The following is a 16,908-nucleotide window of genomic DNA, read 5'->3' as shown; positions in this document are numbered from 1 at the left end:
GCCAATCTGTTTTTAAGTCCTGAGCAATTTGTTGCACCAGATGCTGGAAGGGAGGTTTGCGAATCAGTTTAGTGGACTTCTGATGACGTCTGATTTCACCGAGTGCCACGGTACCAGGCCTGTAATGATGAGGTTTCTTCATCCCTGCAGTAGAGGGCACACTCTTGCGAGCGGCTTTTATAGCCAGTTGCTTCCTGGATGCTTTACCACTGGTTGATTTCGGGCAGTCAGCTTTGTACTAGCCATGGTATAGAGACCTCCTTACTTACCCTCCTTCTTTGGGTGGAACTCTGCCAGCTAGAGGTAGTGCTGGTGATAGAGAGGGGCAGCAGCTGCTGGAACACCTAAATAAATGTTTTGGTTTGGGGGCAAGTACTCTAAACTTAGCTGCCAGTTGTTTAGAGGAATTCTGGGAAATACCTGCTGTCAACACTTGGAGACCTTCTCTTTCATCCCATAAGTTGTTAGGCACAGTCCTTTTCCTAGGGAGCCTCCCCAACTCAATTCCTGCTACCTTGTTGCCAGGCAACCCAAAAGGAGTTACTGTGTTTATTCCTTAGATGTTCCTGATTATTACCATAAGTAATATTATGGGGAAATCCAGTGCATATATATTTAGATTTTGCTTCAACTTTTTTTTTTTGTTTTCTTTTTTCTCTTTCTAACCATTCCTTCAACATCAACTCTTATTATTCAACTCAATGCTTAAATGTTATACAAGGAATCAGAGCATGTCTGTCCTCCAAAAGGAAGGTTCAAGAGATTTGATTAATTGCAGTGGTTCTCAGGGCAGACACTATTCATTTAATGTTTATCTTCTGCGTTGTTAAATGTTCTCCTCTTAATTGATGCCTCCAAATAGCTTCTGCCTGTCTCTGAAGTGGGAGATGCTTTGATCAGTTTTCTCTATATTTTTTGACAAATTTCTTTTATTTCATTAAAAAATTTGAAGTTACTTTAGTGTGTATATAATATTTTGATTATAAAATGGTAATACTGAGGTAAAGTTATGATGTTTGAAATTAACTCTGGGGATTGACTAGTAATAAGAAATCTGGCCGGGCATGGTGACTCACGCCTGTAATCCCAACACTTTGGGAGGCCGAGGTGGGCGGAGCACCTGAAGCTAACTTTTGTATTTTTAGTAAAGATGGGGTTTCATCCTGTTGTCCAGGCTGGTCTTGAACTCCTGACCTTGGGTGATCCACCCGCCTCGGCCTCCCAAAGTGCTAGGATTACAGGCGTGAGCCACCGTGCCTGGCCTGCTGTTAGCATTTAAAGAAGGTACAGAGTACCAGCTAAACATACCTTTTTGTAACTCATTCTTTCCCACTGATTATAAGAGCAGTGCATGTGTTTTATTGTAACGAATAATTATGTACTAATGAAAACAAAATTTTGACCCAGACCTAGTCACTATTAGTATCTTGGTGTTATTCTATTTTAGCATTTTTCCCCTATGGCTATATGGGATCACATTTGTAGTTTTGTATCCTATTTATTTATTTATTTAGATATTTTTAAGGACAACATCTCACTATGCTGCCCAAGCTGGAGTGCAGTGGCTATTCACAGGTCCAGTCATAGTGCACTCCACCTCAAACTCCTGGGCTCAAGCAGTCCTCCTGAGTAGCTGGGACTACAGGTACTTGCCACCGTGCCCAGCTTGTATCCTAATTTCTGAAATTTATTTTTTCATAAGCATTTCCCCTTCTACTTAAAATTGTTTGGAAAAGGGTCAGGCGTGGTGGCTCATGCCTGTAATCCCAGCACTTTGGGAGGCTGAGGCGGGCAGATCACCTGAAGTCAAGGGTTCAAGACCATCCTGGCTAACATGGTGAAAACTCCGTCTCTACTAAAAATACAAAAAGTTAGCCAGGTGTGATGGTGGGCACCTGTAGTCCCAGCTACTCGGGAGGCTGAGGCAGGAGAATGGTGGGAACCCAGGAGGTGGAGCTTGCAGTGAGCTAAGTTAGCGCCACTGGACTCTAGCCTAGGCAACAGAGTGAGACTGTCTCAAAAAAAAAAAATTGTTTGGAAAAGAATGTTTAAGTTGTGCATAATATATTGTTATATATATATATGCCATTATTTTTGTTGGACATTTAGGTTCCCAAGTTTTTGATATTTTAGAAAAATTGTAGTGAACATTTTGCTAAATAAATGTTTGTTCTAATCTCTGTTTATTTTTGAGGAAAGAGCCTAGAAGTGGAATTGCAGGAATAGTGAATATGATCATTTTTAAGTTTTTTTTTTTTTTTTTAATTGAGACATGGTCTCCCTCTGTTGCCTAGGCTGGAATACAGTAGTGTGATCATGGCTCACTGCAGCCTTGACCTCCTGGGCTCAAGCAATCCTCCTACCTCAGCCTCCCAAGTAGCTGGGACCACAGACGCACACCACCACGCCCCCCTAATTTTTGTATTTTTTGTAGAGACAGGGTTTTGCCATGTTGCCCAGGTTGGTCTCGAGCTCCTGGGCTCAAGGAATGCTCCTGCCTTGGTCTCCCAAAGTGCTAGGATTACAGACATGAGCCACTATGCCTGGCCTCTTTTTTTTGTTTGTTTGAAACAGGGTCTGGCTCTGTTGCCCAGGCTAGAGTGCAGTGGTGAGATCACGGCTCACTGTAGCCTTGACCTCCAGGATTCAAGTGATCCTCTCTCTTCAGCTTCCCAAGTACCTGGGACCACAGGTGTATGCTACCACACCTGGCTAATTTTTATTTTTTGTAGAGATGGGGTCCCAAGCTGGTCTCAAACTCCTGGGCTCAAGTAATCCTCCCACTTCAGCCTCCTAAAGTACAGTAAGCCACTGTGTCAACCAAGATTCTTGCCAAATTAATTTTCAGCGTTTACACCCTTAGAGTCTCATTGGCAACATATGAGAATGTTCTTCTCAACATAGTCTCATAAACATTATTATAAGACATTTATATTTTGTCCATACGTTAAGCAGGAAAAGATAACTCATTGTTTGACTAACCCGATTCTGTAATCAATTACTTCATAAATTATAATAATTGATTATTATAATTAGTATCTTTGTGAATTAAAAAAATTTCAAATACATTTATATGGTTAAAAAAAAAAAAAAGAAGAAGCCAGGCTTGGTGGCTGACGCCTGTAATTCCAGCACCTTGGGAGGCCAAGGGAGGTGGATCACTTGAGGTCAGGAGTTTGAGACTAGCCTGGCCAACATGGCGAAACACCCTCTCTACTAAAAATACAGAAAGTAATGTGGTGGTGGGCGCCTGTTATCCCTATAATCCCAGTTACTTGGGAGGCTGAGGCAGGAGAATCACTTGAACCTGGGAGGTGGAGGTTGCCGTGAGCCAAGATCACGCCCTTGCACTCCAGCCTGGGTGACAGAGCAAGACTCTGTCTCGGGAAAAAACAAACAAACAAACAAACAAAAAAACGGAAAATACAGGAATACAGGGCCAGGTGTGGTGACTCATGTCTCTTATCCCCTCACTTTGGGAAGCCGAAGTGGGAGGATCACTTAAACCCAGGAGTTTGAGACTGCAGTGAGTTATGATCACACCACTGCACTCCAGTGACAGAGAGAGACATTGTCCGTAAAAAAAAAAAAAAAAAAAAAAAGAATGAAGAGTGGCTTTTAATTCTCAGGCCTGTTCCCCATGGACAACTTCTTTTAACTCGTTTTGCTTTAGTTCTTCTGGTGGTTATCTAAATACTTCCTCAAGTTTTTGATTTGTCAGTTTCAGATGTCTGTTTGCTTCTCACTGTCATAAATGAGGATTTAGCTCACACTTTTTTTTTCAACCTCTCTGTCCTCTTTCCAGTTTACTTACATAATTTTTCTCATTTACTTACATAATTTTTCTCAGTTCCTCCACTAGTTATTTCTGCCACTTTTGATAGCATCCTTAAGCTGTCTTTCTTGTTCCATAGACAGAGTCATCTCTTGATCTTTGCTTTGTAAGATGAGCACATTAGTGCTATCTGCTCCCAGTAATGACAATCTTTCTCATTTTACCCTCTAGATGTGCAGTGGAGCTACAGGGATGAATAAAACAAGGACCTTGTCATTAAGGAGCTGTAAGACTCTTCAGATTTAATGTAGATAGATGTGAAGTTATGAAAGAAAGTGTTAAGTACCAAAAAGGAGATACGGAAAAGTGATGCAGTAGCTTAGAGGAAAAAATGATTACTTCTGAAAGTAGAGATCTGAGATGATTTGATGAAGGATTTGTCATTTGAATTGAGCATAGACTATATAGAGGTAGTTTACTTTGAGAAAACTCTAAACTTAATTTTTACTTTCCTAAAACAAATACTTAAAGCACTTTTTGATAAAAACCTTTCGTTTTTATAGGCAAGAAGGCTTTAGCTGATGCACAGATCCCTTATTCAGCAGTGGACCAGGCATGTGTTGGCTATGTTTTTGGTATGTATTAAACTGTGTATTCTAAAATTTTTTTACCTAAATCTAGCAGCAACTACACAAACAATGCAGAGGCATTTGTGAATTTTAACCCTCAAAAACTCAGAATTCATTCAATTATATTTGTATTGAAGACAAAAGAAAAAAAACCCTCAGAATTCAAAGTCTGATTTAAGGGAATTACCACTATTTATAGATTTCCCTTATGTGTCAACCTAGTGTAATTTTTTTTTGGTGACTATTCCAAATCATACTGTAAAGATCTTCTTTGGCCTTTTTAAAAATATGGCCAGGCACTGTGGCTCACGCCTATAATCCCAGCACTTTGGGAGGCTGAGGCGGGCAGATCACGAGGTCAGGAGATCGAGACCATTCTGGTTAATATGGTGAAACCCTTCCTGTACTAAAAATACAAAAAATGTGCCTGTAGTCCCAGCTACTCAGAAGGGAGAGGCAGGAGAATCTCTTGAACCCGGGAGGCAGAGGTTGCAGTGAGCCGAGATCGTGCCACTGCACTCCAGCCTGGGCAACAGAGCAAGACTCCACCTCAAAAAAAAAAAAAAAAAAGCATTGTGTTTCATTGAATAAATGTATTATAATTTATTTTATCAATCCCCTTTTAATGGATATTTAAAAGTTCCAGTCTTTTCACAGAATTTAAAAAATACTTAATTGTCAAATAAAGATTGAATATATTCAAGGTATAAAATAAGATGATTTATGTATATATTGAATAATAATTACCACAATCCAGTTAATTAGCCATTAATTACCACCCATGCTGTAAGTTAGATCCACAGAACTCGTTCATCTTATAACTGAAAGTTTGTACCATTTGACTAACATCTCTCTGTTTCCACCAACCCCAACAACATTTTTTTTTGTTTTTGGCAAAGGGGTGAGGTGTGTGTGGGAACCCCTACATCATTTTAAATGATTATATGATAATCTACTCTTGAAGATCTACTATAGCTTATTTAGAAGTAGTAATGATATTTTCTAATTTCTAGTTATTATAAAAATTCTATGAATATATACAATATTATTAAAATACTATAGTAGGTGTTACTGTAGATGAATATTTGTGCATACCTATGATTTATTTCTTTGAGATATCAAGATATCAAGAGAATTCTAGAAGGGAAACATACTGGGTTAAAGGGATGCAGAATATATTTATTGAAAAGCAAATCCCTAACTTTCCTGATTTTGCTGAAGACTCCTGGAGCCTGTACCTTCAGATATTCCCATCACACTGCTCCAGCATGTCTACCTTGGTGGTCATGTTACTTGTGTTTGAAATGCTTGTCATTGGTGCCATAAAGAAATAGCACTTGAACATAAATTTAATTTACTCAGCAGGGCCATTTTAACTTCCTGCAGAAAGGGTACACTCGCCAGCAGTTTTGCCACGAGAGTACACCGAGCAAAGGAGACAGGGTCATTTATAACCTGATGCTTCCACCCTACTGCTGTGTCCAGTTCCATTGGCTGGAACAGGACCTCACATTCTGTATTTGTCCTGACTGGCTAGCAACTTAGAACTTTTTAAAAGAGGCAAAGGCAGAGGAGAACAAAGGAAGGAGGAAGTAACTTGTGGAATGCCGAGAAAGGTAAAAACACCTTCAAATAAGGAAGAGGAATAGGCTATGACTTAATGCTTGCTTGGACCAGTATAAGCATGCCAGGGCAAATGTTTAGGCTAAATTGTGGGAGCTAAGAACATAAAGTATAATGATTTCTTTATCATGGCTAGCAGATATTTAAGAATGTTAGCACAGGTCTTTGAATAAATTTTGCTTCTAAGAGAAGTTACTATTTATTCCTAATTAAACGAGGAGGAAAGTCTTTGAAGAGGAACCTCTACTTTACTTTTTACACTTGGGAAAGGATGTCACATGTGTATTAACATGGATCATGTTTTCCTGGAATGCCTTGGCATGCAGGGTCTTTTAAACTTTTTGAAGTTGTGGAATCTTTATATGAAAAGTAAATCATGGCCTTTAATCACTGGCATAGGTTTAAAGATTTTATTTATTTATTTATTTGAGACTGAGTCTCGCTCTGTCGCCCAGGCTGGAGTGCAGTGGTGCGATCTAGGCTCAATGCAACTTCTGCCTCCTGGTTCAAGTGATTCTTCTGCCTCAGCCTCCCAAGTAGCTGGGATTACAGGTGCGTGCCACCACGCCTGGCTAATTTTTTGTATTTTTAGTAGAGATGGAGTTTCACTGTGTTAGCCAGGATGGTCTCGATCTCCTGACCTTGTGATCTGCCTGCCTCGGCCTCCCAAAATGCTGGTATTACAGGCATGAGCCACCACGCCTGGCCAAGGTTTAAAGATTTTTTTCTGACATTTAGGTGTTAATGAAATATTGCTTTCTTTATCATATAGCCTTAGCCAGATGGAATTGTTTTCTGTTAACTGATCATTTCTTTACTTCTCTACCTCTGTATTATATAAAGAAAGTGCACATATATTCCGTTTTCAGTCTTTTTTGCAGAGTAAATGATGGTTAGTGTTAAAACTGTTTCTAAGATATTTACTGTCTTGCACATGTTATATGCTAGGCAAAGGTATAATATTGTAAAAACCCATAATGTGGTATTATGTTGCATTGCAGCTCCATAATTCTCCATATTAAAGTTTTTGTTTTTCTATTCAGGTGACTCTACCTGTGGGCAGAGGGCTATCTATCACAGTTTGGGAATGACTGGAATTCCTATAATCAATGTCAACAATAACTGTGCTACTGGTTCTACTGCTTTGTTTATGGCCCGCCAGCTGATTCAGGGTGGTAAGGAGTGCTTGTCTAGTGTACTTAAATATTGCCCCACTTTAATCATTTAATCATACGACCATCAGAGGAATTATTTTATAATGTATTTGTTTTAAAAAAGGCTTTATCAGGCCGGGTGTGGTGGCTTATGCTTGTAACCCCAGCACTTTGGGAAGCCGAGGCAGGTGAATTGTTTGAGCTTGTGAATTTGAGACTAGCTCTGGGCAATGTAACAAAACCCTGTCTCTACAAAAAATACAAAAATTAGCCGGGTATGGTGGCGTGCATCTGTAGTCCCAGCTACCTGGGAGGCTGAGGTGGGAGGATGACTTGAGCCGGGGAGACAGATTGCAGTGAGCCTAGATGGCACCACTGCACTCCAGCTTGGGTGATAGAGCCAGAACTTGTCTCAAAAAAACCCCCCAAAAAACAAAAAAAAGGCTTTATCAGCCAGGCATGGTGGGTCACACTCGTAATTTCAACACTCTGGGGGACCAAGGCAAGAGCATCACTTGAGCCCAGGAGTTCAAGACCAGCCTGGGCAATGTAGTTAGAACCTGTGTTTATACAAAATTAAAAAAAATTAGCCAGGCATGGTGGTCCCAGCTACTCAGGAGGCTGAGGCTGGAGGATGTATGATCATACCACTGCACTCTAGCCTGGGCCACACAGTGAGACTGTCTCTAAAAAAAAAAAAATTAATTAAGGTAAAATAAAATTAAAAAGGCATTGTGAGATATAATTTATAGACCATAAAACTCACCTTTTTAAAGTGTACAATTCAGTGTTTTTTGTATATTCACAGAATTGTGTACCTATCACCACTATGTAATATTAGAACTTTTTTTTTTTGAGAGGGAGTCTTGCTCTGTTGCCCAGACTGGAGTGCTGTTGTGCCATCTCAGCTCACTGCAACCTCCACCTCCCAGGTTCAAGTGATTCTCATGCCTCAGCCTCCCAAGTACCTGGGATTATAGGTACCCACCACCATGCCCGGCTAATTTTTTTGTATTTTTAATAGAGACGGGGTTTCACTATGTTAGCCAGGTGGGTCTCAAACTCCTGACCTTAAGTGATCTGCCCACCTCAGCCTCACAAAGTGCTGGGATTACAGGTGTGAGCCACCACATCTGGTCATATTAGAACATTTTTATCACCACAGAAAGAAACCCTGTACCCATTAGCATTCGTTCTCCATTTTCTCCTCCCCTCAGTCCCTAGAAACCACTAATTTACTTTCTCTTTGTGGATTTTCATATTCTGCATATTTATATAAATGGAATTGTACAATACATGGCCTTTTGTGGTTTATTTCACTTAATACAATGTTTTCACAGTTTATTCATGTTGTAGAGTGTATCAGTACTTAATTCCTTTTCATGGCCAAATAATATTCCATTGTATGGATATATCACATTAAAAAATAGATGGACTGTATTTTAAACGTACAAGAAAAATAAAAAATAAAGTAAGTAGAAATGAGGTCTTGCTATGTTGCCCAGGCTGATCTTGAGCTAATGGCTTTAAGCGATCTTCCTGCCTTGGCCCCTCAAAGTGCTAGGATGGCTACACCACATTTCTTCTACCTGTTTATCAGTTGATGGACATTGTTGCTTGCATTTTTTTTTTTTGTTTCCATTAGTTGAGGGATTGTTTCTATTTTTTGGCTGTTATGAATAATGCCGCCATAGTGGGCATGGTGTCTGGCACCTATAATCCTAGCTTCTTGGGAGGGTGAGGCGAGAGGATCACTTGAGCCTAGGAGACTGAGGCTGCAGTTTGCTATGACTGTGCCACTATACTCCAGCCTGGGCAACAGAGCAAGACACTGTCTTTTAAAAATCGGGGTAGTGGGGAGGGCGAAGATAATGCCATTGTAAACATTGTGTATGTAGATATGTATTTTTTGTGGCCGTGTATTTTCAGTTCTTTTGTATATGTATCATATCCTATGTTTCCATATATTCTAGGGCTTTTTATTAGGTCCTCTCTCTGTTCCACTGATTTGATTGTTGATCACTGTTTCACTACCCAGCGTTTTAATTATTGGAACTTTATATTGTTTGATAATGCTAGTGGTCCCTGTTTCTGTTCTTTTATTTTTTTTAAGAAAAAATGTGGCAATTCTGTCTTTTTTTTTTTTTTTTTAGTTCACCTCCTGCAGGAATATTTGGCTCTTCAGTTGAACTTTAACATCATTTTTAGGTGCCCCCTCTCTCCAAAAATAATTCTTTTGAGATTTTCATTGGGTTCATTTTTAAATTTTTAATTTCAAATTTTAAATGTTTTTCTAAGTGTGATTCTAAATTAGCTTTTTATATTCATTACTGAAACACATTTCTACATTAACATGAAATTTTATTAACATATTGAGACTCAAGAGAAGAATTAAGCACCTTATTGATTTTTCCTCTTTTCATTTTTTAGAAACGGGGCCTCACTCTCTCACCAAGGCAAGAGTGTGGTAGCATGATCTCAGCTCCTGCCACCTGTGCCTCTTGGCCTCAGGTGATCCTCCCACCTCAGCCTCCTAAGTATTAATAATTGGGATCATAGGTGTGCACCACCACACCCAAGTAATTTTTGTATATTTTGTAGAGATGGGGTCTTGCCATGTTGCCCAGACTGGTCTTGAACTCTTGGTCTCAAGCGATACATCTGCCTTGGCCTCCCAAAGTTTTGGGATTACAGATGTGATTCACTGTGCCCGGCCCGATTTTTCCTCTTATCTAGAATATAAAGATTTTCTCTGTAATTTTTCTGTTATTAAAAACTTTGGCTGGTTAGTGGCTTATGTTTGTAATCCCAGCACTTTGGGAAGCTGAGGTGGGTGGATCACTTGAGCCCAGGAATTTGAGACCAGCCTGGGCAACATGGTGAGACTCCATCTCTACAAAGAAAAAAAAAAGCAAGAAAACTGGTCATGGTGCCACAGGCCTGCGGTCCCAGCTACATGCAGACTGCTTGAGCCCAGGAGGTCTAGGCTTCAGTGAGCCATGATTGCACTACTGCACTCCAGCCTGGGTGACAGAGTGAGACACTGTCTCAAAAAAAAAAAAAAAAAACAACCAAAACCCAACAAAACCTTTGTGGTGCCGGGCATAGTGGCTCATGCCTGTAATCCTAGCACTTGGGAGGCCGGGGTGGACAGATCGCTTGAGCCCAGGAGTTCAAGACCAGCCTGAGCACCACAGCAAAACTCTCTCTACAAAAAATACAAAAATTAGCTGAATGGGGTGGCACATTCCTGTGCCACCCCATTCAGCTAATAGAGAGCTGAGGTAGGAGGATCATTTGAGCCTGAGAGGTTGAAGCTGCAGTGAGCTGTGAGCCTGCCACTATACTCCAGTCTTGGTGCAGACTGAAACTTTGTGTCAGGAAAAAAAAAAAAAGCAAACCAACAACAACAACAACAACAAAAACCTTTGTGGGGTTATAGTATGTTTTTATATTTTATTTAAATTGGGTTATTTATTTAGAGACAGAATTTCTGGGCTCAAGTGACCTCCTGCCTCAGCCTACCAAGTCACTAGGACTACAGGTGTATACCACCACACTCAGCTAATTTTTCAAACATTTTAATTTTTTAAATTTTTGTAGAGATAGAGTCTTACTCTGTTGCCTGGCTGGTCTTGACCTCCTGGCCTCAAGCAATTCATCTGCTTTGATCTCCCAAACTGATGGGACTGTAAGTTTGAGCCACTGTGTGCTCACTTGACGTACTTATTTGAATTGAAGTATTTAATGGTATTTTGTTGGTGTTTGGAAATTTGAATTTTCACAATAATTACATTTTCCTTTAAGGTGTGGCAGAATGTGTCTTGGCTCTTGGGTTTGAGAAGATGAATAAGGGAAGCCTTGGAATAAAAGTGAGTGTTATTTTGGCATAGTTACTAAATGAGCTAATATAACCCAAAAGTTGAAAGGTGATACTTACATGTATGCATAGATCTTGGTATTTTAGAATAGTGAAGAATCTTAGAGATAATTTTGTTCAAACTGTTTATTTTACCAATGATGAAACTGGTGTTCAAGGATATGAGATTATTGAATTTGAAGTTGACTTATCTATTTAATTTGAAAGCCATTCATTTATTCATTTTTTTGATAAATGAATTACATTCAATAAGTGAAATTCATTCAACAAATTGAAGAGAGTTAATAAAATGTGGGACTTCTAATTCTGGTAATGGCAAGCCAAGTTTTTTGAGCCAGTTCTCTCACTGATGACAACTAAAATATTTGGATAGAATACGAAAAAAGAAATCCTAAAGGTATTGAAGAACTAGCAAGAGAGAGGAACTGCAGATGAGTGCCAGAGAATTAACATCAGCATTTGCAGCTACTTTTGCCTTGAAGATCTTTGCTGATCCGGCAGCTGTGAGCCACAATTTTAACAGCCCCCTGGAATGAAATGGGAAGTAGTCAAAGCTCAGGCCTTCCCAAGATCAGAAGTTTAATACCCACATTAAATTGATACTATGTAAGGTAAACTCCTTGGGTAGGACAAACCTGAAATAAAACTGCCCACTTCCATGAGATGATAGGGAGAGTTACCATGGCATCCAGTAAAACAGGGGAGAAAAAAAAAGAGAAAGAATAAAAAACCCAGTAAAACCTTTCATTGAGTTAATAAATCACAGGCTAGCCCTCATGTGGGATCACTGCCAACATTCTCATTATCTAAGTCGTCCAGGAAACCTCAAACCATGAATTGAATCTAAATTAGTTCCAGAATGGTAGTAACCTAGACAAATTTTCTTCTGGAGGAAAGCACCCTTCTTCCAGGCTTTGAGAACCCTTCAAGTAAAATTTCAAGGACACACAGTTAAAGATAACCAAGGATTAAAGAAACAAGACACCACAATTGAGAACCGAAAGAAAGAAGGAGCAGTAAAAAGTAATCTCTGAAGACCGCCAAAACTAGATTTATTGGATGCAGATTTAACCATGTTTGCTATGTTTAGAGAAATAAAAGACAGCTTGGGAACCGCTTTAGGCTATAGGAAACTACTAAAAAGAACATTATTGGCATGAAAAAGAAACCTAAATGGAATTTATAGAAAAGAAAAATGAAATAAATAAAATTAAAAATTCACTCATGCCTGTAATCCCAGCACTTTGAGAGGCTGAGATGGGCGGATCACTTGAGGCTAGAAGTTCAAGACCAGGCTGGCCAACATAGCAAAACCCTTCTCTACTAAAAATACAAAAAATTAGCCGGGTGTGGTGGTACGCGCCCGTAATCCCAGCTACTCGGGAGGCTGAGGCAGGAGAATCACCTGAGCCCAGGAGGTCGAGGTTGCAGTGAGCCAAGATGCGCCATTGCACCCCAGCCTGGGCGACAGAGTGAGACTCTGTTTCAAAAAAAAGAAAATGAGTTGAAGATAATTTTTTACTGTTATCTAAGATTATACTATTATCTAACTTATGTGATCAACCTGATCTCATTTTCTCTGTTGAAACGTTAAAGGACCTCTACCCCAAATTAAGTTAAATACATGTGATAATATTTCTTAGAAACCACAAAAGTGGCACTTAATAGGCATTCAAATCAATGAGTTGTTTCCCTCTTTAAAGAATGCCTTTAAAAAGTGGTAGAAGTTAGGTTGGATCTTAAAGATAATTTAGGAGTGGGTAAGGGGAAATGAGCTCTTCCTAGATGTCAGGGAAAGCCTCATGAGCCTAGTCATGGGTGTTTGAATGAATATGATATACCTAGGGAACAGTTTTGAAAACTGTCTGGATTAGAGTGGCAGCTGGAGAAGACTGAGAAATAAGGTTGTGTAAGTGAATATATAATGTTTATGATACATGAAAAATATGTATTTTTTTCAGCAGTGAATGGTACGTACCCTGGTAACTTTTATTTGAAAATTATAAAAATTATAAAATAGTAAAATTCATCCATAATCCCATAGTACAATTAAAAAGAAATATATATAAATTAAAAGTCTCTCCTTCTGCCTTTTTTTTTTTTTTTTTGAGACCAAGTCTCCCTCTGTCACCCAGGCTGGAGTGCAGTGGTGCAATCTTGGCTCACTGCAACCTCTGCCTCCTGGGTTCAAGTGATTCTCCTGCCTCAGCCTCCCGAGTAGCTGGGACTACAGGCGCCCGCCACCATGCCTGGCTAATTTTTGTATTTTTAGCAGAGATGGGGTTTCACCATATTGGCCAGGCTGGTCTCGAACTTCTGACCTCGTGATCCGCCCGCCTCAGCCTCCCAAAGTGCTGGGATTACAGGCATGAGCCACCGCCCCGGCCCCTGGCCCCTTCTGTCTATTTAATCTTGTCCCTCAGAGGTAACTTAATGTTAATGTTTAATTAACATTAATTAATACTTAACGTTAATAATTAAGTATCTATATCTCCTGCCGTTTTCCCAAATTAATACAGACACATGTAACTAAGCATTCATATGCATATACACACACGTTAAAAAACCTTTGTAAATTTACTGCCTGGGGTACCCCCCTTGCCCATGCCTCCAGCTACAAAACAATTCAATTTTTTTTTTTCCAAAATAAAACCTCAGCTAGCTCTGCCAAAAGAACAAAACAAAACAAAAAACCACACATAAAAAACCTTTGTAAATATATAGAGAAGATTAATGATATTTTACATGTTACTTTTTCAATTAACAGTTGAACATCTTTCCTGGTTAGAACATATTGATATACAGTGAGCCATGATTGTGCCACTGCACCCCAACCTGGGCAACCGTGGAAAATTTAATTTTAACAAAGTCCAGCTTTTCAATTCTTTCTCTCATGAATTGTGCCTTTTGTGGTGTATCTAAAAAGCCAATGCCAAACCCAAGGTCATCTAGGTTTTCTGTCAGATGTGTTTTACATGTAGGTCTGTGATCTATTTTGAGTTAATTTTTGTGAAGGGTGTAAGGTCTGTGCCTGGATTCATTATTTTCATGTGGATGTCCAGTTGTCCCAGCACCATTTGTTGAAAAGATTATCTTTTTTCCATTATATTGCCTTTGCTTCTTTGTCATTGTTAATTTTTGTGAAGGGTGTAAGGTCTGTGCCTGGATTCATTATTTTCACGTGGATGTCCGGTTGTCCCAGCACCATTTGTTGAAAAGATTATCTTTTTTCCATTATATTGCCTTTGCTTATTCATCATATATTTATGTAGGTCTATGTCTGAACTCTTTATTCTCTTCCATTTATCTGTTTGTCTAATTTATCTGAATATTTTTTGCCAATACCACACTGTCTTGATTACTGTAGCTTTAGGTAAGTCTTGAAATTGAGTAGTGTCAGTCCTTCTGTTGAATTTTTTCGCAAGTTTTTTTTTTTTTTTTTTGAGATGGAGTCTGTTACCCAGGCTGGAGTGGAGTGCGGTGGCACAATCTTGGCTCACTGCAACCTCTGCCTCCCTGTTTCAAGTGATTCTCCTGCTTCAACCTCCGAAGTAACTGGCATTACAGGCTCCCACCGCCATGCCGGGCTAATTTTTGTATTTTTAGTAGAGACGGGGTTTCACCATGTTGACCAGGCTGGTCTCGAAGTCCTGACCTCAGGCGATCCACCTGCCTTGGCCTCCTAAAGTGCTGGGATTACAGGTGAGAGGCACCGCGCCTGGCCACATTTTTTCACAAGCTTTTTAGGTATCTATTGAGATGTTCTTAGTTTGTTATTCTTTTTTAGTTTGTTAATATGATGCATTATATTGATTGATATTTGACTGTTAGTCTATCCCATATTCTGGGGTAATGTTTGGTATTTGGTCATGATATGTTATCCTTTTTATATATTGTTGGATTTGATTTGTTAATTTTTTTCTTTTAAGTGATGGGTTCTCCCTATGTTGTCCAGGCTGGTCTCAAGCTCCTGGGCTCGAGCAATCCTCCCGCCTGGGCCTCGCAAAGTGTTGGGATTACAGGTGTGAGCCACTGTGCACCGGGCCTGATTTGTTAAAATTTTGTTAAGGATTTTTGTGTTTATGTCTGCAAGGGTGTTGGTTTGTTTTTTCTTTCCATTGTGCAGGTTGGTCTTGAACTTCAGGGCTCAAGTGATCTGCCCACCTTGGCTTCCCAAAGTTTTGGGATTACAGGTGTGAGCCACCACACCCAGTCTAGTTTTAATACGAGAATAATGCTGGCCTCATAGAATAGCTGAGAAGTGTTCTCTTCTCTTCTGTTTTTTGGAATAGCTTATATGTAAATTGGTATTTTTTTCTCTTAAATTTTTGGTAGAATTCACCAGTTCACATCTGGTCTGGTGACTTGTTTTCTTTTCTTTTTTAAATTTTTTTTTTTTTTGAGATGGAATTTTGCTCTTGTTGCCCAAGCTGGAGTACAATGGCACAGTCTTGGCTCACCGCAACCTCCACCTCCCAGGTTCAAGTGATTCTCCTGCCTCATCCTCCCGAGTAGCTGGGATTACAGGCATGTGCCACCACACCCTGCTAATTTTGTATTTTTAGTAGAGACACAGTTTCTCCATGTTGGTCAGGCTGGTCTTGAACTCCCGACCTCAGGTGATCTACCCGCCTTGGCCTCCCAAAGTGAGATTACAGGCGTGAGCCACTGCGCCCAGCCCTAAAATATTTTTAATTTAAAAAATATATTTTTTTTGCATTCTCATCTTTGGGTCATGGCCTGGTGATTTCTTTATGGGAAAGTTTTCAGTCTTCTAAGTTTATATATTAATATATATATTTAGTAAATATATTACTATTGAGGTTGTCTATTTTTTTTGTAAAGTGAGCATTGATAGTTTATGTCCTGCACGGAATTTGTCCAGTTCATCTAAATTATTAACCTTATTGGTAAAAAGTCATTCATGTTATTCCCATCTTTTTAATGTAGGATCTTTGGACGTGTCTTTTCCCTTCCCTTCTTCTGGTGTTGCTAATTTTTATCTTCTCTCTTTTTCCATGGTCATCTTTTGTCAGAGTGATCATGGAAAAAGAAAGTTTACAATAGAAAGACCAGCTTTTGTTTTCACTGATTTTCTATATACTCTTTTTTTTTTTTTTTTTTTTTTTTTTTTTGGAGACAGAGTCTCACTCTGTCACCCAGGCTGGAGCGCCAATGGCATGTGGCATGATCTCAGCTCACTGCAACCTCTGCCTCCCGGGTTCAAGCAATTCTCCTGCTTCAGCCTCCTGAGTAGCTGGGATTACAGGCCAGGCACCTGCCACCACGCCCAGCTAATTTTTTTTAGTAGCGACGGGGTTTCACCATGTTGGCCAGGCTGGCCTCAAACTCCTGACCTCGTGATCTGCCCACCTGGCTTCTCAAATTGCTGGGATTACAGGTATGAGCCATGGCACCTGGCCTATATTCTTTTTTCTAGTTTATTCTGCTCACTTCTACTCATTCTTTTTCATTCTACTCATTTTCTATTTAAATCTGCTCTCATTCTTGATGTTTCCTTTCTTCTCCTTACTTTGGGTTTAATTTATTCTTTATTTTAAATTAGCCATGCCCAGCTAATTTTTTGCAGAGACGGAATCTTGCTATGTTGCCCATGCTGGTCTCGAACTCCTGGGCTCAGGTGGGCCTTCCACCTGGGCCTGCCAAAGTGTTGGGATTACAGGCATGACCCACCATGCCTGGCTACTATATACATATATGTATGTGTGTGTGTGTGTATATATTATGTGCGTGTGTGTGTGTGTATATATATATTTATTTATTTATTTATTCATTCCCAAGACAGAGTCTCACTCTGTCGCCCAGGCTGGAGTGCAGTAGTGGTGT

At 39.6% G+C, this 16,908-nt stretch overlaps 1 protein-coding gene across 3 annotated transcripts in view; it reads left to right on the top strand.

Annotated features, from left to right (window-relative positions):
* Nucleotides 1-16,908, top strand: part of SCP2 (sterol carrier protein 2) — a 118,247-nt gene that overhangs the window by 16,429 nt on the left and 84,910 nt on the right. For all 3 annotated transcript variants that reach the window (XM_054487356.2, XM_054487362.2, XM_063655806.1), the window contains exons 3-5: nt 4,339-4,410; nt 7,071-7,202; nt 10,989-11,053. In XM_054487356.2, the coding sequence (XP_054343331.1) occupies nt 4,339-4,410; nt 7,071-7,202; nt 10,989-11,053 (269 nt within the window). The remainder of the gene's footprint in view (nt 1-4,338; nt 4,411-7,070; nt 7,203-10,988; nt 11,054-16,908) is intronic.

Source organism: Pongo pygmaeus, chromosome 1 (genome assembly GCF_028885625.2).
Source record: "Pongo pygmaeus isolate AG05252 chromosome 1, NHGRI_mPonPyg2-v2.0_pri, whole genome shotgun sequence".
NCBI lineage: Eukaryota > Metazoa > Chordata > Mammalia > Primates > Hominidae > Pongo > Pongo pygmaeus.
Note: the sequence above shows the minus strand (reverse complement) of the source record. Positions and strands in the feature narration are given on the sequence as shown.